The 22952-nt window shown below is 37.5% G+C and overlaps 1 protein-coding gene across 2 annotated transcripts; it reads left to right on the top strand.

The window, feature by feature from the left end:
* The first annotated feature begins 8420 nt into the window (after window positions 1-8420).
* On the top strand, window positions 8421-20091 carry Agr2 (anterior gradient 2, protein disulphide isomerase family member). 2 transcript variants are annotated; one of them, XM_046463632.1, is made up of 8 exons: window positions 8421-8483; window positions 11702-11847; window positions 12113-12176; window positions 12288-12340; window positions 14231-14304; window positions 16758-16821; window positions 17888-17971; window positions 19796-20091. In XM_046463632.1, exons 2-8 carry the CDS (start codon window positions 11709-11711, stop codon window positions 19843-19845), a joined length of 528 nt encoding a protein of 175 aa, XP_046319588.1. In that variant the 5' UTR covers window positions 8421-8483; window positions 11702-11708; the 3' UTR covers window positions 19846-20091. The 2 variants fall into 2 exon arrangements, with proteins under 2 accessions (XP_046319588.1, XP_046319589.1); XM_046463633.2 differs by having other exon boundaries at window positions 8440-8465.
* The last annotated feature ends 2861 nt before the right edge of the window (window positions 20092-22952 follow it).

Genomic DNA, 22952 nt, shown 5'->3' with positions numbered 1-22952 from the left:
GAGTCATATGGGAAACACAGGCAAACAGAAGAGTATCGAGAACATAGTACGTGTTACTCTTCAATTGGTACTGAACTTCAAGGCTAAAACACAAAAAAGGACAGTGAAAAGTGTTCCCTAAAGTTCAATTTGTGATTTTAAAAAAAAGTGGCTATTTCTTCTATTTTAAGTGATATACAAAACATTAAATTATGCATATTAATAGGTACCACATGTTTCAATACATGCTTACATTGTATAACCAGCTTAAATGTATCTTCTCAAGCATTTACCACCTTTTTAAGGTGCAAACATTCAAAATCCTTTCTTCTAGCTTTTTGACATATGCAGTCCACATTGCTATCTAAAGCCACCCCACTGTGCTGCATCAGAATTTCTCATTCCTATCTATTGTAACTTCATTAATCATCAATCAACTTTATATCACTTTAAGAATCACAGCAGTTTTTGAAAAACCCAAAGATTGCCCAAACTGATTTTTTTAAACTAATTTTTCCTAATTATGAAACTGAATTTAGCCTAAGTATGCACCTGACCACTGAGCTACATCACCCATCACCAAAACCAATTCTTTCATTTGGACAATCAATGTAACAATCATTTGGTATAAAAGATACACACAAGCACACACACACACTAAAAGCAAATTTGGAATTACAGACTACAGAAAAATTATTATGGTCTTCCAAGAAATATACTCAATTACGCACAAAAAAATTTGAGATCTTGGGAAATTACTTATTAGGATTTGACAGATAAGCAAAATATAAGCATAATAGTACTTTTGTTTTGAGTTTATTTATGTAATAGTAAAGTGTGTTTTCTGGATTCAAATATTAAAATTAATATTTTGAGCTTGTTAAATAAAACTTTGCCAGATACATTTGTGCATGCCTGTAACACCAGCAGCTTGGGAGGCTAAGATAGACGAACTACAAGTTCAAGGCCTACGTCAGCAATTTAATAAGATCCTATCTCAAAATAAAAAACAAAGAGCTGGGAATGTAGCTCAGTGGTAAAGTGTCTTCAGGTTAAATACCCAGTACAAAAAAAGAAAGAAAACTTCATAAGTTTTTAAAGTATTATATTACATGATCTATCATAACATGTATTATGTTTACCAAGATAATGTTGATATATAATGTACTCATTTCCAAATTATGTGGGTACTTATTTACCACTATCTTTTAATACACCTGCTTTTTCAGCAAAGGCTAGATAATAAGATAGAAAATGCTAGTCACAACCAAAGACATTTCATTTTGTTTTTATTTTTATTTTTTTATAGTTGTAGATAGACAGCATGCCTTTATTTTATTTGTTTATTTTTATATGGTGCTAAGGATTGAACCCAATGCCTCACACGTTCCAGACAAGTGCTCTGCCCCAGCCCGAACTGTTCATATTGGATAAGAAAATTATAATATAATAGCTTTTAAAGAGACCAGGTGAAAAAAAAATACCAGAAGAAAGTTTATAGAACTGAAGTCAAACTATCTTACAAGGTAGAATTAGGCTGTTCATTAGGTCACTTCCAGGCTTAGGGAGAGAAGACAGCTTCTGACAACCCCAGTTTACTCAGTGCTCCACCCCAAGGAGTGTATTTGTCATCTAACAATATTGACTCCAAGATCTGACTCCAACTGCTAAGGACACGTTAGCTTAATATGTGTGAAATCTCCCTTTCATATATGGATAAGGTCGTTATTAGACTCAGGGTTAAACAATAAAAGACATCTTTTTCTGGCCTGTTTGACCTCATTAGTAGCATTTCACTTTGATGGGAAGTTCTATTTACAGAGATTATTTCAAATTCAAAAAAAAAAAAAAACCCAAAAAACATGATGTTAGTATCTGCTTTATAAATGTACATCTTCAAAAAGATTAGAGTTCATAGGAAAACCACTCAGCCTCTTTGGATGGTCACATATTTTAAATTACTTCTTATTTCTCATCTTTTATAAAGTGAATCTTCACTAGGATGAAAAGCATTTCAGGAAAGGCCTGTATTCAGGGAAAACAAAAGACTACAATAGCTATGAGACTAGGTTTCATCCAGTTCAGTATATAGTATAAAATTTCTGACAGCCAGGAAGAAATAGATTATGCTATAAAACAAGTATGGAGAGATAAATGCCAAATTGTGAGGCTGTGGGATCACTGGGAATGGGTGAGCATAGAAGCATAAATACTAGAGCAAAAGTTTTTTAACCTAGTATCTATGAAGCCCACGAAGAGATCCTTGGATTGGGGTTAGTAGTTAAGTAAACCCCTCTGGATTAATTTAATTATGCATGTACCTATACTTGTGCATTTCCTGAAAATCAACACATTTCACCAACACTATGTGGCTCAAATCATGAAATTTTTGAGAACGAAAGGCAAGCTTCTCAATTATTATGCTCAGCAACAGGCTTAAACTCAGGCTGTTCTGGGCAAACTGGGAAATGAAGTCACCTTAATAGAAGCCCCCAAAGATAATATACTACTGCACAAGAGGATTTGGCTTTTCATTATTCCAGCCCAGGCACTAATCACAAATTTGGATTTAAGGCAACTGGTTTTTATACAATCAGGTATATCCTCCAAGTACCTGGCTACAAGCCTCACCTTCAATTGATACTGGCGGTTGCTTTGTGATTCACAGGTTCTAAGCTTGGACTAAGGGCCATGGCACACTCTGGATGTCCTCATACTTTCTCCCTACTTTTGGTGCTTTGCACATACCTTTTTTCTCACCCTCCTAAATAGATGGTTATTATCCAAGTTTGATGCTGAGCTTCCTACTCCACCTTTCCCACAAGAAACACATCTAGCTGCGTGACATTATATACAATATATCAATGCTTGGTTCTCAACTGTTGACCCATACCATGGTCTCATACTACAGAGAGAGGAATGATGATTACCTAAGGAGTAAATCTGCAGCTCCTTTGCTTGGCACTGGAAAGAATAGAAATCAGAAAAGACCTGGGCTGTGGTGTAGTTCAGTGGTAGAGTGCCTACCATTCACAATCCATTGGCACTGGATTCCAACACCAGCAATACACACACACAAACACACACACACATACACACACACACAAATGTTTTAAATTTTAAAAAATTTTAAAAAGAGTTGGTCAAATTACTTAAAATCAAAGCATGAAGACATTTGTGTTAAGTTTAATTTTGAAAATATTGAAATAATCTTGATATGTTTATTATTTAAGAATTTGTAAAATATAAGAGGGTTATATTTAATCGAAGAACATTCTGCTGTCACGTATACTGATTAGAACAAATAAAAAATAATTTTAAATTCAAAAAACCTGAAAAATTGAACACATTAAAAAAAGAGGGTTATATTTTAGACAAGTTGAAATTAGTCTTGTGACTTTAAAGAGTGCCTTAAACTTGGAGTTTATTTTGAAAAGAATAAAATAATTGTTGATTACTAGAACTTGATTTACTATAAAGCAGTCTTTATGATATTTAGAAGAGTTGCTAAAATGTTTTGAAAAGTTTTGCTAATTATGTTTACAAAACTGCTCTGTTGTGCATTCAGAAGTTTCAAGATAATTAGATATGCTAGTATTAAAATCATAAATATACTTTGAAATATTTAAAGGAATTTTGTTATCTTTATAAATTTGAATATGGTTTTTGAATTTATTTTTTATTCTCTTGAATATAGGTCATTAAAATGTAATCTAGTAAATTTAGGTGAATTTAATCTATTGAAGTCAAGTTAATCTCTAAAAAACAAATGTAGCTTTAAATTTTATACCAATTTACTTTTTTCATAAATAGATTATATTCTGTAAATTTTAAACTTCCAGATTTAGAAATAATACCTTTTTTTTTTCTTTTTTGTACAGGAGATTTAACACAGAGGCGCTTAACCACTGAGCCACATTCCCATCCCTTTTTGATTTTTATTTTGAGACAGAGTCTTGCTAAGTTCCTTAGGGCTTCACCAAGTTTCTGAGACTGGCCTTGAACTTGCAATCCTCCTGTATCAGCTTCCCAAGCTCCTGGGATTACAGACATGTGCCACTGCACCCGGCTAGAAGAATACATTTTAAAGTTTCATCTTTAATACACTGAGTACCAGTTAAAACCCAGGAAGCTGGAAACAGTTGTTTTTGTGCACAAAAATCCTCCTCAGACATTAAGAAGAAAAACTCAAATGGCAACCAATTCTTCCTTATGCCAAAACACAAATTTTTATGAGTCTATTTTCCCCTAAGTTGCAATGTGGGGAGAACTCATTTATTCAGAAACTTAGTCTTCAATTAGATATGTTTTTGACCAGTCTCCTTTGAGGCAAACCCCTTGAATATAAGAACTCATATGCTCTTCTCTCTGCATAAAACTTATGGATTTTGTGGAGTTAGCATGCATTTACAGGTTTCTTTCATTAATTCCTGAGGTCAGAAGCTAGCTTGATGGGCTGGTCATGGTGGTACACACCTGAAATCTCAGTGAGTCAGGAGGCTGAGGCAGGAGGATTCCAAGTTCTATGTCAGCCTCAGCAAATTAGTGAGACCCTGCCTCACGATAAAAATTAAAAAGGTCTGGGGTGTAGCTCACAGGGAAAGGGCCCTAGCTCAATCCCCAATACCAATAAATAAACAAACTCAGAAGGTAGCTTGATGTATGGAAAGGAACATTGAATTGATTATCAGCAATTAGAGAAAAGTTTAGGTCCTTTAATCTCCAGTTTTGTGGCTTTGGGCTACTTATGTCTACTCATCTGAGCTTATTTAATTTTTTTAAAGAAAAAATAACTTAATTTTTCAAATGACAAAATTATGTGTTGAAAGCTTAAGCCTTATGAAGTCTATTATGAAAGAGTAATCAAAGATTATGCTATTATAGTTTGAGACCTCAATGATCATAATGCAGAGAAGCAAGTGATACATTCTGTACTAATAACTACTATTTTTGAGTACTATCTATGTTCTAAGCACTTTATTATATTATCTTGAACAGATCCTATAAACTGTAGACCTTCCCATCCTCACTTGACAGGTTGGATGACCAAAGCAAAGGGATTAAGTAACCTTCTTAGGTTAATAAAACCTGTAATAGTTATAAAACTAGATTTGAGTTCAAACCAATCTAAATCTACAACTTGCCCTCTTCCCTATCACACTTTTTCTCTGGAGGATAAAGTCTAAACTCAGAGTAACATTAAATGCCCCAGGCAGATAGCCCCTAAACACCTTTGCACCTGTTGTCTACAAACTATGCAGACGGATCTCACTCCATTTAGGCTGGTCCCTGAAATATCCCACAAAGGTATTTCACAAATTATGTGTCACTGTCTTCACCTGGTAATCTTGCTTTCTACCACCAACTTGAGTCTTCAAGTGGATAAGAATATCTACCTCCTCTGAAAAATACTAACACCAGATGTCTATACCTCTTTTTGTCCCTTAATGAATACTATTCTGCAAATAATTTTTAGTGCAATTCTGTCTGAATTCCTCAGTCATATTCTAAGTAACCCTGAGGCAAGGATAATATCAAACTTCTTTCTATATGCCTGCTTTCCCCTTTGCGTGTCATACAATCCTCAATTACAATGATCTATGTAAGCATTTAGATACCTTAATAATTAACCATATCTGTTTTGAGGGGGCAGGTACCAGGGATTGAATCCAGGGACCTTACCATGGAGCCACATCCCCAGCTCTTTTTTATATTTTGAGACAGGATCTTTCTAAGTTAGCTGGGGCCTTGATAAGTTGCTGAGGTTGGCTTTGAACTTGCCATTCTCCTGCCTCAGCCTCCCAAGCCACTGGGATTACAAGATCTTTTTAACCTTTGTATTTTTAATGCCTGTCATGGTATTTGCTACATAGAATTGTTGATTATGGTGAAGAAATAAATGAATTAGAAAATAAATGAAACAATATAGTCAAATGTCCACTGTATACTGGTTACTCAATATCTGCTAGTTATTATTAGTGTCCAGAATTCATTCAAAAATAGAAAATTACTTTAGAAATGTTCTTGAATAAAAACCTTTAAAAGTATGATGACACAAATACAAATTCCTGGTACCCACCTGCCCTCACCTCCCCCCCAAAAAAAAAAACCCTAGCTGTTAAGCATGAAGACAGATATGCCAAAGATGCCACAGCCACCACAGTGTGTGTAAGGTGTATTCTTCCTCCTTGCTGTACCTGAGTCATTATGACACATACTGGCTTTTCACTAATGAGATTAGGCGCAGAGTACAATAAGATAATTATGTAATAATAATTAGTTCTAACAAGTCAGAAATGTTTTTAATTATCCAGTTCTGTGGCTGAATTTGTCTTCCCAAAATTTATACATTGAAATCCTAAGCCCCAGTACCTCAGAATGTGACTATATAGCGAGAAGAACTCATAGGTCAGTATGCTGGACCCTAATCAAATATGGTGTTCTCACAAGAAAAGGAAATAGGAGACAGGTACAGAGAGAAGATCAGGTGAACACTGGGACATCCACAAGCCAAGGAGAGAGTCCTCAAAAGAAACTAACCCTGCAGACACATTCACCTTGGACTTCTGGTCTCTAGAATTGTGACAAAATAAAGTTCTGTTGTTTAAGCCTTCTGGGCTGTGATATTTGGTTATGGCAGTCCAAAGAGGTCAAATATTTTCTCTTAACTCATTTGATGTTCAGAACAGTCATGTATATCATCTCTTTGATAGATAGGGACAGTAAAGTTTCAGAGATGTTAAAGGACATTGTGCTGTCATCCAGTGACCAAGCGGCAGAATGCTCACATTCTGGAATCTGTGGACTCTAAATGCCATACACTCTCTGCATATGACTGATTAGAAGACCCCTGTGCTTTGGCCCCAGTTTTGCCCTAAACTGGTTGTGAGACCTTTGGAAGATTATTAACTTTTTGATGTTTTCATTTTTTTTCACCTGCAGATGAGGGGGAGTTGAATTGAACATTCTAAGGACTGAAAAGATTAAGGGTCTGTATAAGAGCCATTCTAGTTATAAGTGTTTAGCTCAAATTACTGCTTTCAGTCAAACTCCTAATGAAATTATCTCTGTACACTTGTTTAGAATTCAAAGAAAATTCATCATTTGGGAATGACATTTAGCCTACAGAATTCAGAAATTGAGAAAATTGAGGGAAAAGATTCGTGCTTGAAAGTGTTTTAAAATATAATGATCCTAACTCATTTTAAAAGTTACTTTATAGAATTTGCATCTCATAAGTTAATTTTCTGGTAAAGATTTCTCCACTCTGAGCTTTTAGGGATTACATATAACTTCATGAAGAAAACTCAGGAAGGATTAAAATTTTCTAACAGAAAATTTGAGTTCCATTTGATTGGACAAAGGGGATGGAGAGAAAGATGGGGGCATGGGGGCAGGAAATATGGTGGAATGAGATGGACATCATAACCCTAGGTACATGGATGACTGCCCATATGGTGCAACGCTACGTTGTGTAGAATCAGAGAAATAAAAAGTTATGCTCTATTTTGTATGTACAGTAAATCAAAAGTGCATTCTGCTGTCGTATATACTTAATTAGAATAAATAAATGTTTTTTTAAAAAAGAAAGAAAATTTGAGTTCCAGTCTTAAAATCCTCAGTGAGTAATCAAATAATCTTAAGTAAAAATAAATAAATAAAGTCGCAGGCATAGTTTCTAGTCTGAAAAATTAGGTAAGTAGTTTCCTATATGCCTACAAGGAAAGTTTGTCATAAATAGAAAAATATCTGTGAAATACCTTTGAATTCAGTCTTTGGAGTGAAGTTGCTATATACACTCATCACTAATGTAGTTTTTACAAGTTCATAGTGTCAAATGTCCTTTTACAATAACTTTCTCAGTTTTGAAATATTCAATTGGTACTTAATTTGTATTTTTTATGCTGTAGTTAATGTGCTAACCCCACACACACACACACACACACACACATTCACACACACCAGAGGAAGGAACTGTATTGTGGAAAATAATTTGTATTGTAATGGAGTATGGCAGGTTGTATGACTGCCAGGGTTAGAATTATGAATCATCTCTCGTGTTTTTAGCTAAATAAAGGCAATCTGCCTAAGGTGGAGGAAAAAAAAAATTCTCTAAACCACAAACCATCCAATCACACAAAGACAAATCAGCCTTTAGACAAATCAAATGTCTTCATTTAAAGCTGACCTGGATTTGGCACTCTGCCTGTCTTTTCCAAAACTCTTAACAATATACTTTCACAAATAGTTTAAAAACATGCATATTGAAAAGCATACCTTTTGCAATGTTGTTGTTACAAACAAGAAACTCATTAACCCAGGGAAGACAATTGTTTGGGGAAAGGAGAGTTTTCTTCCGAGTTAGCAACATGTAAATGCAGGATTAGTGGGTGGGATTGAGGTGTGCTGGGGTGCATAAATAGAGGCTCTGAATTGTGCTGGCACACTCAGAAGCTTGGACACATCCCAGCCGGTTCACAAGGCAGGTGGGTGGGGAAAACCAGGTAAGGCTCTTGTCAACAGCTTTGGAATGGCTCTTGTTAGAGTGAGCTTTGGCCTCTGATTGCTCTGTAACTTTGCAGACTATCAACCGACAGAGAAATGCAAGTTTCCTGGGTTGCCCTGAAGTGAGGTTTGGAGATGGAAAAATGAAATTTCCACCAAAGGCTTACTGGGACCTTTGACTAAAGCTGTAGTGTTAACATTCCTGAGCAGGTTCAAAGTGGTGATTTCTCCATTAAGAAACAAGAGGTTTAAAGCAGGTGAATTATAGGAGTTTTGAAGCTTGAGACAGGGCCCATGGATGTCCATTCAGTCACTATCTATGCTCTGCTTCTTTCCCACTGGCTAAGCAAAGACCCAAAAGCTCCTCCAATGCGAAAATTTAGCTCAAATTGCCCCTGTGGAATATATTATTACAAATCAGAAAGAGTTTCTTTTTCTTTTTTTGGTCTGGTGTAAAGACATTCTTGTTGTTGTTCATTTATTTGTTTTCAATCTTAAAATTCATGGGCTTGTCGGTTAGAAGAAAGTGAGTTACTTTGCTGGATATAATATGTAATAACAGGGACTCTGAAACCTCCTGCAACTTCATTTTTTGTTAAAGATAAGACCAGGATGGAGCAACCAGTAAAAAGTGGTGTCACAAAGTGTCAGTGTGTGTTCATGTTCCTGTGTATGTGTGTTTCCAAATTATCAAAATCTTCCAAAGTTAGCATTGTGTTTTGAGGAGCTTATGCAGAAAGTATATGGAGCAGAGTCTCTTCATGTTATGAAAACTCGGTGGAGTGAATCTGAGAAAATCACCCAGAGCAGGATGTTTGCACAGCAGGAGTTATATTAGCCTTCCTTCAGTCATCCTGCCATAAAACACATGTAATCTACCAATAGTTCCAACCTATAACCCGTGGAACTATTGCAAGGGCTCCTGTGAACTAGGTATATGAGAATTGTCAACAGACTGAAGTGCTTTGCCCCCAATTTACTATTATTTTTTCAAATATTCATAGATGCTATTATAAAATTCAAAATCAAATGTCTTTTGATAAATTCAAAGTAGTTTACATTTCTGAACCAATATTTCAAAAGTATAGTGATTCTCACAAGGAAGTTCTTTTTTTATTTTAAAAAGTAGTTTTTATATTAAGAGGGCTGGGTATTGTTGAATTATATTATACTTGAGTTATTTTTGTAGACCTTTAGAAGACAAAAGTTATTACTGGCATTTCTACATCTTTATGAATATAAAAAAAAATGAAGAAATTAAGTTGGGAATGGTGGTGCATACTGCAATCCCAGCTACTCAGGTGGCTGAGGCTAGAGAATCACAAGTTCAAGACCAGTCTGGGCAACTTAGCAAAATTCTGTCTCAAAGTAAAAAGTACTGGGAATATAGCTTAGTCATAGAGTTCTTGCCTAGTTCTTGCATGAATAAGGCTCTGGAGTTGATCCTAAGCATTGAAAAAACAAATTAAAGAAAGAAAAAAATTATATCCCTGAATTTTGCTTACGTCTTTTCTAAGATATTATGTGGCTACCTACTAACACTTGTTTAGTTTAACAGAACACATCTCTTGGATTTGGTATTTTTAGTTGTAGATGGACACAACTTTATTTTATTTTTATTATTATTATTTTTTTAATGTGGCCCTGGGGTCAAACCCAGTGGCCTAGAGCATGCTAGGCAAGCATCTACCACTGAGCCACAACCCTGGCCCAGCAACATTCTTTCTAATCATCTAATGCTTAGTGAAACATTGCCACTTGAGCTATCAAATTGTTTGAAACTCCTGGCTTACAAACACTAAGCAACAATTATTCATCCTGCTTCCTTTGAAGAGTCTGACTTAATTAAAAAACTACCCCAGTATTAGGTGCCATGGTTCCCTATTTCTTTTTAAGAAATATTAGTGTTTGGCTTTACCAGAATCCCAAGTCTCTGGCTTTCTATGCTCTGGCCCCAAGATAACCTTACTGACTTGTGGCGCCACCACTATGCTCACTAAGCTCACCCTTTCTCTCAGCACTCATGGAACTTATCTTGTCATTCACATTCCTGTTCCCAGGCATCTAAGCCTGCCTAGCAGAAAGGAAAAAAGAAATTTCACAGACACCCCTGGGGTTTATTTCTTCATGTTATGAATCTCACAGAATATTTTTTGCTCTACAATGTATGCCCACAACGACCCACCTCTGAAGACCCACACAAAGAATGTTTCACTGGAAGGAACTTGACTTTGATTGTCTCAGTCAATTCAAAGCTAATACAGAGTTTGAGTAAACATTACACCAGGGAGAGAGTTGTGTGGGTGCAAATCTTCAGTTAAGTGACAAAGCTGGCAGGTTCTAAATGAAATAAGGAATTGATCATTTTATTTATAGCTCATTCTTCAATGGCAATGTACCCATTTTAACTTAAAGAAACCAGTCTGTTTAGGGTAATTGTTTTAGGGAGGAGAGAAGAAGCCAGCCCTGTAAAATGAAAAGATCTAGAAGTTTTTGTGCTGGACCCACCTCACAAATGTTATCTCTCTGAACTTTGGATTCTTCACCTACATAATGAGGCATTAGGGAAGTGGGAAAGAAGTAGTAATGCTTAAAATAACTTCTGGTACTATACCTTTTTTTCAAGAGTATATACAGACAGGACTGGGATGTAGCTTAGTAGTAACCTAGCATGCATGAAGCCCTGGACTTAATCTCCAGCACTGTGGGGGGGGGGGGGAGTTTATACATCTAACTAGTTATCTCCTTCCTTAAGTTATATCTGTTTCTCTTATGGATCTATATCTATTGATAGATAGGGGAAGACACAGAGACCGACATATAATGTATTTTTTTATTTCTTTATTTTTTGTACCAGAGATTGAACTCGGGGTGCTCAACCACTGAGCCACATCCCCAGCCTGTTTTAAAATATTTTATTTAGAGGTAGGTTCTTACTGAGTTGCTTAGGGTCTCACCAAATTGCTAAGGCTGAGTTTGAACTTGCAATCTTCTTGCCTCAGCCTCCCAAGCTACTGGGATGACAGGCGTGCACCACTGTGCCCATCACATACTGTGTATTCTTATGAAAATCCCATGGGAGTTAGCTTTTATTCCAATCTCATGAGTCCAGTCTCAGAAGAGCCTGTTTCTGTTCTATTCCACTACACACAGATTCTGTGACATAATCTATAGATCTTGAAGAGTCCTAATTCCTTCTTGTTTGTTTTCCATATAGATTTGCCATGGAGAAAATTTCAATGTCAGCGTTCTTGCTCCTTGTGGCCCTCTCCTACAGTCTGGCCAAAGAGACCACAGTCAAACCTGGAGCTAAAAAGGACACAAAGGACTCTCAACCCAAACTGCCACAGACCCTCTCCAGAGGTGGGAGTCAGCTTCTCGTTGGCTTTCAGCTCCTACTTCATTGGGAAGGACTTCCTAACTCTTGGTGCTGAAATGCATGCACAGAATATATTTTACTCTGTTTCTTTTAGATTTATCCTAGTTTATAATTACTTCTACTTTCTCAAGGTTTTTTTTCTCAAGGTTGTTTTGAGTATATATTTATTCCAGTCTTCACTATTGCTTCTCAGTAGGTTTTGGCCTGAAATTATAGTGGTTTGAAATATGCTGGTTTATTTTGTTTTAGGTTGGGGTGATCTACTCATCTGGACTCAGACATATGAAGAAGCTCTATACAAATCCAAGACGAGGTAAAGACAATGGTTACACAGAGCCCTCTCTGGGCTCTCAAGAGCACCATCTAGTGACCCTAGGTCTATATGAAATCCTACCCACCAAAAATCACCCTTTGTCTCTTACAGTAACAAGCCCTTGATGATTATTCATCACTTGGATGAATGCCCACACAGCCAAGGTATTTATTCTTCTAAATATGATTTTCTTTATGAGCTTTTAGGTAGAACCAGGGTTCGGATCACCTATCTTTATACCAGTAGAAATAAGAAAGGAGGGCTGGGGTTGTGGCTTAGTGGTAAAGTGCTTGCCTCGTACATGTGAGGCACTGGGTTCGATTCTCAGCACCGCAAATAAATAAATGATTAAGGGTCCATCAACAACTAAAAAAAATTTTTTAAAAAGAAAGAAATAAGAGAGGGCTGGAGCTGGGAATATAGCTTTATGTTAGAACACTTGCCTAGCACAAGAGTGAGGCCCTGGGTTCACTCTCCAGTTATTAAAAAATAATAATAATTATTATTATTATTATTATATATATACACATATATGTATGTGTATGTGTATATATTTATAAATATATAAATATTTATTTATATATAAAATATATAAATATATGTATGTATATATATAAAGAAGTATATATTATGTAGTAAAAACATGTTTTAAAGTAACTCAAATATTTACAGATTTTGTGTTCATCATTGATGCATATTTTGAACATTAAGCTCTCAGATTCATCTCGACTTCATGATTTCTCTTATGTACCACATTCAAGACATCAGCATATACTGTTGACTTTACCTTCAAAGATCCTTCTGCCAGCACTAGCTTCACCCACATGCAACCTGTGCCAGGACCCATAACTTAGAAGGCTCCCACACTTGATTTAGTTCTCTGCTACCAATGTCTTAAAATTATGAACAATTCTTGAACAAAAGGTTTTGCATTTTCATTTTGCCCTTGGGATACATTATCTAGCTGGTCCTGACCAAATCCAATCACTTCTTTTTCATATATATATATATTTTAGTTGTAGATGGACATGATACCTTTATTTTATTTATTTTTATGTGGTGCTGAGGATTGAACCCAGGGCTTCACACATGGGAGGCGAGCACTCTACCACTGAGCCACAACCCCAGCCCTCCAAGTACTTTTTATTGCTTCAAGGCCCAAGCCAAGATCACATCTGCTCTAGAATGCTGTAACGGCCACTAACTCATCACCCTCCTGTCAGTTCTCCACACAGAAACCAGAGAGAGGCTAATGAATACAAAGCAAATCCTGTCACTCTTTTGCTCAAATGGCTTCTCCTCACAGGCAGAATTAAGCCCCAAGTGCTGACCAGTCTAGCCAAAGGCTACCTTTCCTTTCCCACCATTCTCCCTTGCTCTCAGAGTCCTCTATCTAGCCTGGACTTTATGCTATTTCTTGAGCCTCGCGGCCCACTCTCATATTGAGGCTATTGCTTTTGCAGTTTCCTCTGCCAAGAGTGACCTGCCCCCCAAATTTTAACTCGCTACCCACATAATGGACCACCCTGTCTTCAATGTCGTTTCCTCAGAGAGATCTGCCCTATCTCTTAAACCCCTTGCCTCACTTATTCTTCAAAGTACACATCTCCACCTGAAATTACTAAATATTTGCTTATGTACTTGTTTTTGGTCTGTCCCTCACACAAGCCTCTCTCTACAGAAAAAGCATATGCTTTTCTCTTTATTGCATCTTCCCCAGAGCATAAAACTATACCTGCCACATAGTAGGCAGTCGGTAAATACGTGTTGAAAAAAGGTAAATGGGTGAGTGAATGGAAAAAAAGCAAAGGGAGACAATGGTTGGGTGTTATTTCACAAATCGTTCACTGAAAGGGCAAGGTGTATTGCATTTGAAACACAACTTGGGGACTGGGGTGTAGCTCAGTGGTACAGCACCTTGTCTGGCATGTTCAAGGCCCTGGGTCCATCCCAGCCTGGCAGAACAAGAAAACACAACTGATTTAAAAATACAACAGAAAACAAGAGTTTTAACCCATGCTGACACTATTTAATGATGTTGCTTTACATTGTAGCTTTAAAGAAAGTGTTTGCTGACAATAAAGATATCCAGAAATTGGCGGAGCAGTTTGTCCTCCTCAATCTAGTTGTAAGTTTGCTTTACATCATTAACATCCCCCCCTCCAGTTCATTATGTGAAAAGGGTGATTCATTTTTCTATATATCTCAGTCATACTGCATTAACTGGGATCTCTTCCAAATAGCCCATCTCATAGATTGGAAAGAAAAAAAAAAGATACTTCATCTTATTGATAATCTATCTGGCATGTCTATGTTTTTATTTAGTAATTAATAACCTTAGCCTGTCAGAAACAAACAAAAAAAACCTCTCCTGCAGCAAGGTTATTTTCTATTTCTGTAATAATGGAAAGGTAATTACATTTTGCAAAGTACGTCCTGTGTCTGTGTCCCAGAAGTCCTGGCTTCTCAATCACTGTCCCTTTGCCATGTGAAGAAGCCAGTTCCCAGGCTTTCTGAATCTAGATCCTGCCTCTTCACACTGTAGCTTCATGTATTCCCACTTGACTTCACCATGGACACTTCTCCTGATGTTCAAGCTTCCTGTCTTCCCCAGGGGGAGACAAAAAGGGCTTTTGGGTTTGGTTTGGTTTTGTACCAGAGATTGAACTCCAGGGTGTTTAACCACTGAGGCACATCCCCACCCTTTGTTATTTTGAGACAGGGTCTCACTAAATTGCTTGGGCCCTCGCTAAATTGCTACGGCTGGCTTAGAATTTACCATCCTCCTACCTCAGCCTCCCCTGAGTTGCTGGGATCACAGGCATACTCCATCATGCCCAGCTCCACTTTCCTTTTGAAAGTGAACAAACAAAATCAATTCTACTAAGCATATGTTCCCTTGAGCCTCTCTTCCTCATCTTCTTCAAAGAACAATCCATATCAATAATTCTTTCTCATCTCCCTTCCATAGGCTCCTCTTCCTCTTTCTACTCCTAATGTGAATGAATCAATGAATCTCTATTTGATAACCCACTTTTTTTATATCTTGTACTCTCTGTGGACATCATCAACTATACTTGAGTTAAATTGATTCCTATACACTAATTTCCTACATCTTACCTAAACATGCAACAACTTCCAACTTGCCTATCCAACCCTGTTCCAGATAGTTCATAATTAGCTTAAACTCAGTATGCTCCACACCTTGGTTCAGGTTTTTCAAATAGCTCATTTGTCTTTATTCCCTATTTCACTGAAAGCAGTGCTTTTCTGGATCACACTCTCCTTATCTGTAGTCGTCAAGAAGCTCTCTGCTCATACATTCTAAATGTTCCTGCTATCATTATACATTGCAGTGTATGACCTTTCACTTCACCTAGCTTACTGCAGTGTTACTAAGCATCTTCCTGCCTACAAGATAAACCCACCTGATCCCACAGGGCTATCAGGGCAATCACTCTAAGGACCAAACAGGTCGTGGTGCCTCTTCAAGCATCCCTTCAGGAGCTCGTGTTTCTGAGCAAATGAAAACTCTGTGGCATGGTGAGCAGGGCCAGTCAGAAGATGCCCCCAGAAGCAACTTAACTGCTCTCAAGAGTCCATAATGCTTCACTATGACCAAGCGTTAGTCATACAACGCTTGGTCATACAAGAAAGTGCCATGTTTTCCTCTCATACCTTTGCACTTAACCGACCGACCTACTTCATGGAGTGATCTTTTTTCCCCACATAATTAATCCCTGTTCACTTTAATATTCCTCCTCACCCACTTCAGAAAGTCCCCGGGAACTTTCATATTGGGATCAATGTCCTGCTCCAGTCATCCAAAACCCTGTATATCCCATCATAACATTTCACCCACTGGACCCTCAGCATGCACTTTCCTACCTGGATCTCACAAAAGACTATGCATTCATTAAAAATAAGCACTGTGTCTTGCTAAATCAGTAACATTCTAAATAGAAACCGACAGATGAATGCTCAAGAAAATCCTTTTGGTTTTTATAATTTCTCCAAAAATATCTTCTGCTTTTTTTTCCTTTAATCCATCTCCTCCTACCTCATCCAAGATTTCTTCCCCCACAACATCACAACTCCTTCCAGATACTCCTTCTTGAACTTCTTTGGTCTTTCCATATCATATCCATTCAATTCTTTACCTCATGGTCTGCATCACATTCTGTTCTTATTATTTCATGCACGTAACTTATCTCCCTACCTATATCCATAAATTCTTTGGAGCAGATATCTTCTGTTCTTAGCCCACTAACAAATACAATCTTTTTCTTTTTTTTTTTTTTTTGGTATTGAGGATTGAACTCAGGGACACTCGACCACTGAGCCACATCCCCAGCTCTATTTAGTATTTTATTTAGAGACAGGGTCTCGCTGAGTTACTTAGCATCTCGATTTTGCTCATGCTGGCTTTGAACTCGCCATCCTCCTGTTTTAGCCTCCCGAGCCACTGCGATTACAGGCATTTGCCACCAGGCTAGGCACAAACACAATCTTGAGTTAAAAAGTTTGAAAATAATCAAAGAGTAAGCAAACTAAAATCTGCATTTCTTTTTTAAATCTTAGTATGAAACAACCGACAAACATCTTTCTCCTGATGGCCAGTACGTCCCCAGGATTATGTTTGTGGGTAAGTGAGAGTGACAAGATAAAACATGCTCAATACACTGTGCAAGTGCTGCACATCCCTTTCTCTCCTTCTCACACTACTCTGCCACTTCGCCACAGTCAAGATCACTGCTAAACTCTAGCAAGGCATTCCTGTGGATGTGGCATTTCACAGCATATTTTCTTTAGTGTGAGCTTCAACCTATTTACACAGACAACTTCTTTCCTCATCAGCTAATTTTAACTTTTCATTTTCTGCCACAATACATCTGAGAAAAAAGCACCATGTTTCTCTCATTGGTAGAATGGCACTCAGACCTCTTTTGGGTGCATCTTATTTTTAAGATCTTTTCTCATTAACCATTTAACTTCAAGCTACATATAAAACATGACAAAATGGATTTAAATCTAAGAAATATAAATAGACACAAAAGACTCAAATTTCTATTTTTTAAAAATTTTTAGTTATAGATGGACTTTATTTTATTCATTTTTATGTGATGCTGAGGATAGAACCCAGTGCCTCACACATGCTAGATGAGCGCTCTACCACTGAGCCACAGTCCCAGCCCCTCAAATTTCTATCTTTAAAATGCAGCTAATTAAACAACAAAGTAAAAAATAGTGGGGAACAATTAGTGTTTATTTGACCTTGCTGTTCTTAAGGGCTTGCATTCTTCCATTTGTTAAAAGAAAATGAAAACCAGCATTAAATGTAAGTTTCTAATTATCCAGGTTGCTCTTGGTAAAACATGTCAACTACAATGCAATTATTCCAGAAGTTTACAATAATTCTGTAGGAATGGATGTTAATATTCTCATCAATAAAACATCATCCCCCAAATATATATAATCCTGTTTTCAGGTCACTTTAGACAGAACAACAGGTTTCATATCCTTTTCCAAAAACAACACAGCACAGCTGTCCAATGCTCCCAGCCCTGCATTGGCTGGGCAGCAGAGTAGACGGGATGGAGTGTGATGCAGAACACACAGTGTTCAACAGGACATGAGTACTTAGGCTCATCGTGAAATAAAAGCTACTTGTAAAAAACAAAACAAAAATCCCATTCCTTTTATCTCTGCAGACCCATCCCTGACAGTCAGAGCTGACATCACCGGAAGATATTCAAATCGTCTCTATGCTTATGAACCTTCGGACACAGCTTTATGTAAGTGGTACTTCCAATTTGGATGTTGTCCAGGTGTAGCACAACGAGGTTGGTTATAGTGGTGGGATGAGAGGGCACAGGTGAAGTGAGAGAGAGCTCTGCTAAGTACAGCAGAGACAGAATCAGTTTGACCTTAACGAGGTAAATCACTCTCATTCCAATTCAATTTATTTTATTTTTATCTCAAGTGAAGAAGAACCCTTTAGAACAGGTATCTTTTTCTCTAGAAAAGTTCCATGACCACATTACCTGGACTTCAGGTTATCTCTCAGGCACACTAACTAACACATAACCCCTTCCTTCACAGAATTGATGCAAGAGTTGCAATAATTAGCATAGTTTTTCTCCCCAAATCACAAACCGAAATAATATAGTCCAGCTTGTTGAAGCTGAAGTCAGGCTCAATTTAAAGATCAATGGGCAAGATGATCCAAGGAATAGCCAAGATACTCACTTTTTTTAGCAGTTGCCATACTGGAAGAGAGAGGGGAGTGGGGGAGGAGGAGGCAGGCACACACTTGAGGCAGATGAGGTACCTAAATGGGAGAATATACCTGGCTATGACATCTGCTTACTCCTACTGGGAAGAAAACTGGGTTTTATCCTGGGAACCAGTACTGATCAATTATTGTGACTGCCTAGAACCTCACTACCCATATGTTAGCCATTAGCCACTTGTTGCTATGTAATTTTTTTTTTTTGCTCTTAAATTTTTAATTACTATTAAAAATTCCGTTTTTCAGTTATACCATCCATATTCCAAATACTCAGTCCACAGCAAGGGGTTTTCTACTGGAGAGCACTGGCTTAGAATATTTTGCTGGGGCAGAAAGTCTGTGCCTTATCCACGGAACAACTCCTCATGGTTCATTAATGTCTCTAGTAGGAGCCGTGCAGACAAGGGGAAGCACATTGCAAGTCCTGACCATTCTTGAGCTAGCAGCATGTATCCTATAATGCCCTATAGAACAGACATGTAATAAATATTTGTGGAATGTGTGAATAAGCAGCTGCTCAGTGTAGGTCTCTCATGTGGATATCCTGTCACCAGATCCCAGATCTCATATTCATGAGTTGCTGCTAAAGGGATACAAGTTAGAAGCTTGGGTTCTGGTGCACAGCTCCAGCACTTGTTATAGCTGTGTGATCCTGCACAAACTATGCTTAGCCCCATCTAAGCCTGTTTCATTATCTAAAAATGAAGTGACAGTAGAGTTTTTTTGGTACTGGGGATTGAATTCAGGGGTTTCTTACCACTGAATCACATCTCAGGTCCTTTTTGTATTTTATTTAAAGATGGGGTGTCACTGAGTTGCTTAGGGCTCCTGCCTCAGCCTCCTGAGTCATTGGGATTACATGCGTGCACCACCATACCCAATGCTAATAGGGTGTTCATTTGGATTAATTTATCTGTGTCAAACACTTGGTTTACTATTATTTATAATTTATATTCCACCCAATTCTAAAACAATTTGCAGTAGCTTCACACACCTAATGGATATTTCCTATGAACATGGTTTAAAATGTACTTCTATTAGTCTATATGTTCCAATAGAGCTTATGAAGAGATTCTTTTGTAAGAAGAGTTGGAGAAAAGATCTGAGAAGTAATGAGCACACTAGAAAACTGGGTGGTCACAAAAGCCATGGCACATAATTTTAGAAAAAAAATTACAGTATATTACCAGCAATTCATTCCATGATTTAAAGGCACCCTGTTAAGCAGGGAATAGAGTACTGTGTCTGGAGATTGATTATATTTATTATTTAAAACCTGATACAATTTGTGATGATACTTGATTATCCTAACCTTTTGTCCCACCAGTGCTTGACAACATGAAGAAAGCTCTCAAGTTGCTGAAGACTGAATTGTAGAGAAAAAAGCAAAGCCTTCAAGCTCTTTGCTTTGTTTCGAGCCTTGAGACTTGGAACCAGGGACTTCAAAAGACCAGAGAATGCAGAAGCCCAGATGGACATGCAGATTAGATTATGGTTTAATGTTACAGCCTCTATTTTTTTTTAATGGTTTCAAGTATACATGTATAAAAACAATATCATTATCTACCTTAATGAGCCATGATTTTCTAAAAAATAAATCCTTACGGGGGTAGCCAAACTGAATTTACCTTTTTTTTTTTTTTTTGCACCAACTTGGCCTTTCACAGAAAAGGCTACCTGGTTCATTCACCAATAAAACTATTGGACACACACACACACACCAAAAAAAAAAAAAAATATCAAGGAGGGAATAAGATAAAACTAGTTCAAACAATGAAAACCAAAGACAAAGTTGACAAAGTTGTCATTCTGCCACACCCCAGGTTCTCACTGACTAAAAGCAAGCGTGAGCATAATCAACAGAAACATCAAAGAGCAAACATTTCACTGTGAAAAACCACATAGAGCACCCCAAGAAAGCCAGCTTCCTGCTTAGAGACAACCCTCCCCACCTGGGCACTAACTCCTAGGGATACATTTTAGGAATTCAATTTTATTCACCAAATGGTCTCAGGAAGTATCTGGCTAGTAAGTCAGTGGAAAGGTCATTCAACGAACCATCTGTACCCCTAAGCACATCCTAAAGAAATCCTGGGAATGGGCTTTGCTCTCTCAAGGTCTAGAGCACTGGCCTAGAATAAATTCAGTCTGAATCCTCTTCTTTGCCAACACGTGATGGTCTGTGAGAAGAGCAAAGGGCAGTGATAGCACGTTGATGAGGCAGAGATCAGAGGTCAGTGATGTTTGGAAAAAGGGGTGAGAAGGTGAGGCAGCAAGTAGGGAAACAGCTTTACCGACTTTTAATCCTGTATTGTGCTTTTTAAAAAATCAGAATTGAGCTGTGTATAGTGATGTATACCTGTAATCCCAGCGACTCAGGGAGGCAGGAGGATCACAAGTTTGAAGCCAGCCTGAGCAATTTAACAAAACCGCCCCCCACCACCAGAAAAAAAAAAAAAAAAAAAACTTTTCAAGGTACACTTGCAACCACAGGAAATGTGTACATACAAGATTAAAGTGTTGAAGATTCAAACGTTAAAATGGTTTTCATAAACTCATGAAAACAGTAGCAATGCCTGTTCTTTCTACCAAATTCATCCACTGCCATTTCACCATCTTTCATTTGTGCTTAAATAAATTTCAAGTGAGAGTGTATCTTAACCTTTTATCTCTGCCTACTAATCTGTATACTAAGAAACAGAAGAGTACCATGAGACTGGAGAATATTATGTCCAGCAGCTACATAAAAATGTTAACACCACAGTGGGAAATGTAAAATGGTGCAGCCACTGTGGAAAACAATATCTCGGCTCCTCAAACTAGCAAACACAGAATTACCATACAACCCAGCAATTGCACTTTGGGGTGTATATTCCAAAGAATTGAAACCAGGGTACAGATATTTATACACCCATGCCCAGAGCAGCATTTTTCATAATAGCTAAATGATGGAAGCAACCCAAGTGCCCATCAATGGATGAATGGATCAACAAAGTATAGCATATGTAAAACTATGTACATACACACACACACACACACACACATACACACACACACACACAAAGGAATATTATTCAATCTTAAAAAATGAAATCCTTGAATATGTTACAACATGGATGAACCTTGAAGATATTACTTATGCTAAGTAAAATAAGTTACAAAAGGACAAAAATTGTAAAATTACATAACTACCTAGAGTGATCTTCAGAGACAGATTGGAAAGGTGGTTGTCAGGGCTGGAGGAAAAGAGGAGTCAGGAGCTACTGTTAATGTTTGTAGAGTTTTGGTTTGGGAAGATTAAATGTTTGTGAAATGGATGATGATGATAGTTGTGTATCAGTATAAAAGTACTTGATACTATTTAACTGTACGCTTAAAAATAGTTAAAATGACAAATTTATACTCTATCTATTTTTGCCACAGTAAAAACATTTTTCGGTTCATCTGAAGTCCCATAGTTTAGGGGAAGCCAGGCATGGTGGTGCACACCTGTAACCCCAGAGGTTTGGGAGGCTGAGGCAGGAGGATCGGGAGTTCAAAGTCAGCCTTAGAAATAGCAAGGCACTAAGCAACTTAGCAAGACCCTATCTCTAAATAAAAATATAAAATAGCGCTGGGAATGTGGCTCAGTGGTGGAGTGCCCCTGAGTTCAATCCTCAGTAAGCAAAACAAAACACACTTTAGGGGGGAAAAAGGAGGAATTAACTTTTTAAAAAATGTTGGTACCATAAATCATCCATAAAGTCATGATCAACAGGCTTAACCTATTTTAGAACTGCAGTATTCTTCGAACGGTCACCTGTGACTGTCCATGTCTATTTTGTTTTGCTATTTTATTGCATTTAGTGATCCTATGTAGCCAAGATCTTCCTATTTAGTGATCACGGATGAAATGGGAACCGGGGGAAACAGAAAAAGCTCTAAGGCAGGAATAGAACTTTTTTCAATCCAAGGACTTCAAAGTCCAAATCAAATCAGCTGAACTTATTAAAAGGCCTTTGTCAAGTTGTGATCTCACCTATTTGTAAAAACCGAGATACTGAAAGCAAGCAAAAGCAGTTTCACCCTTCAAGGGATATCAAAGTCCATTCTTAGATATTTTAACTCACAGTTAACTCCCACAAACCGTCACTTGGAAATGAATTCCAAAAACTAATTTTCCTAAGGAGAATGATGAGAAATGGCCTGGCATTTGGTAGAGGAGTCTGACTTTTCCTTTTCCCAGGTCTCAAGAAATATTTCAATGGCAATTGCCCAGTTGTGGAAAACAACACCATGACAAACCCCATCTTCTCCCTTCCCTGACTCTCTGAGGCACGGGGTGAGAGGATGCTTGCTCCCTTAAACTTGTTAGAACACATTCACTAACACATATCCTAATGCCAGTTAGCATAGACAGCCCCATATAAAAATCATCACTAGTTTCACACACACAACTTCACACAAATCTCCTCACTATCCGGACATCTAGAAGAGTTAAGCCT

The sequence above is a fragment of the Marmota monax genome, unplaced genomic scaffold (genome assembly GCF_021218885.2).
Source record: "Marmota monax isolate L192 unplaced genomic scaffold, Marmota_monax_Labrador192_F-V1.1 WCK01_AAM20220418_F8-fsc00057, whole genome shotgun sequence".
Classification (NCBI taxonomy): domain Eukaryota; kingdom Metazoa; phylum Chordata; class Mammalia; order Rodentia; family Sciuridae; genus Marmota; species Marmota monax.
The sequence above is the reverse complement of the archived record's forward strand: the minus strand, read 5'-3'. Positions and strand labels throughout refer to the sequence as shown.

What these genes read in the sequence shown, in the direction of transcription:
- Agr2 (XM_046463632.1), top strand. Translation starts at nt 11,709, where the DNA reads ATGGAGAAAATTTCAATGTCAGCGTTCTTGCTCCTTGTGGCCCTCTCC. An exon ending in TTGTCCTCCTCAATCTAGTT is followed by an intron (nt 14,305 to 16,757) that starts GTAAGTTTGCTT and finishes TTTAAATCTTAG; the next exon opens with TATGAAACAACCGACAAACA. An exon ending in CCCCAGGATTATGTTTGTGG is followed by an intron (nt 16,822 to 17,887) that starts GTAAGTGAGAGT and finishes TTATCTCTGCAG; the next exon opens with ACCCATCCCTGACAGTCAGA.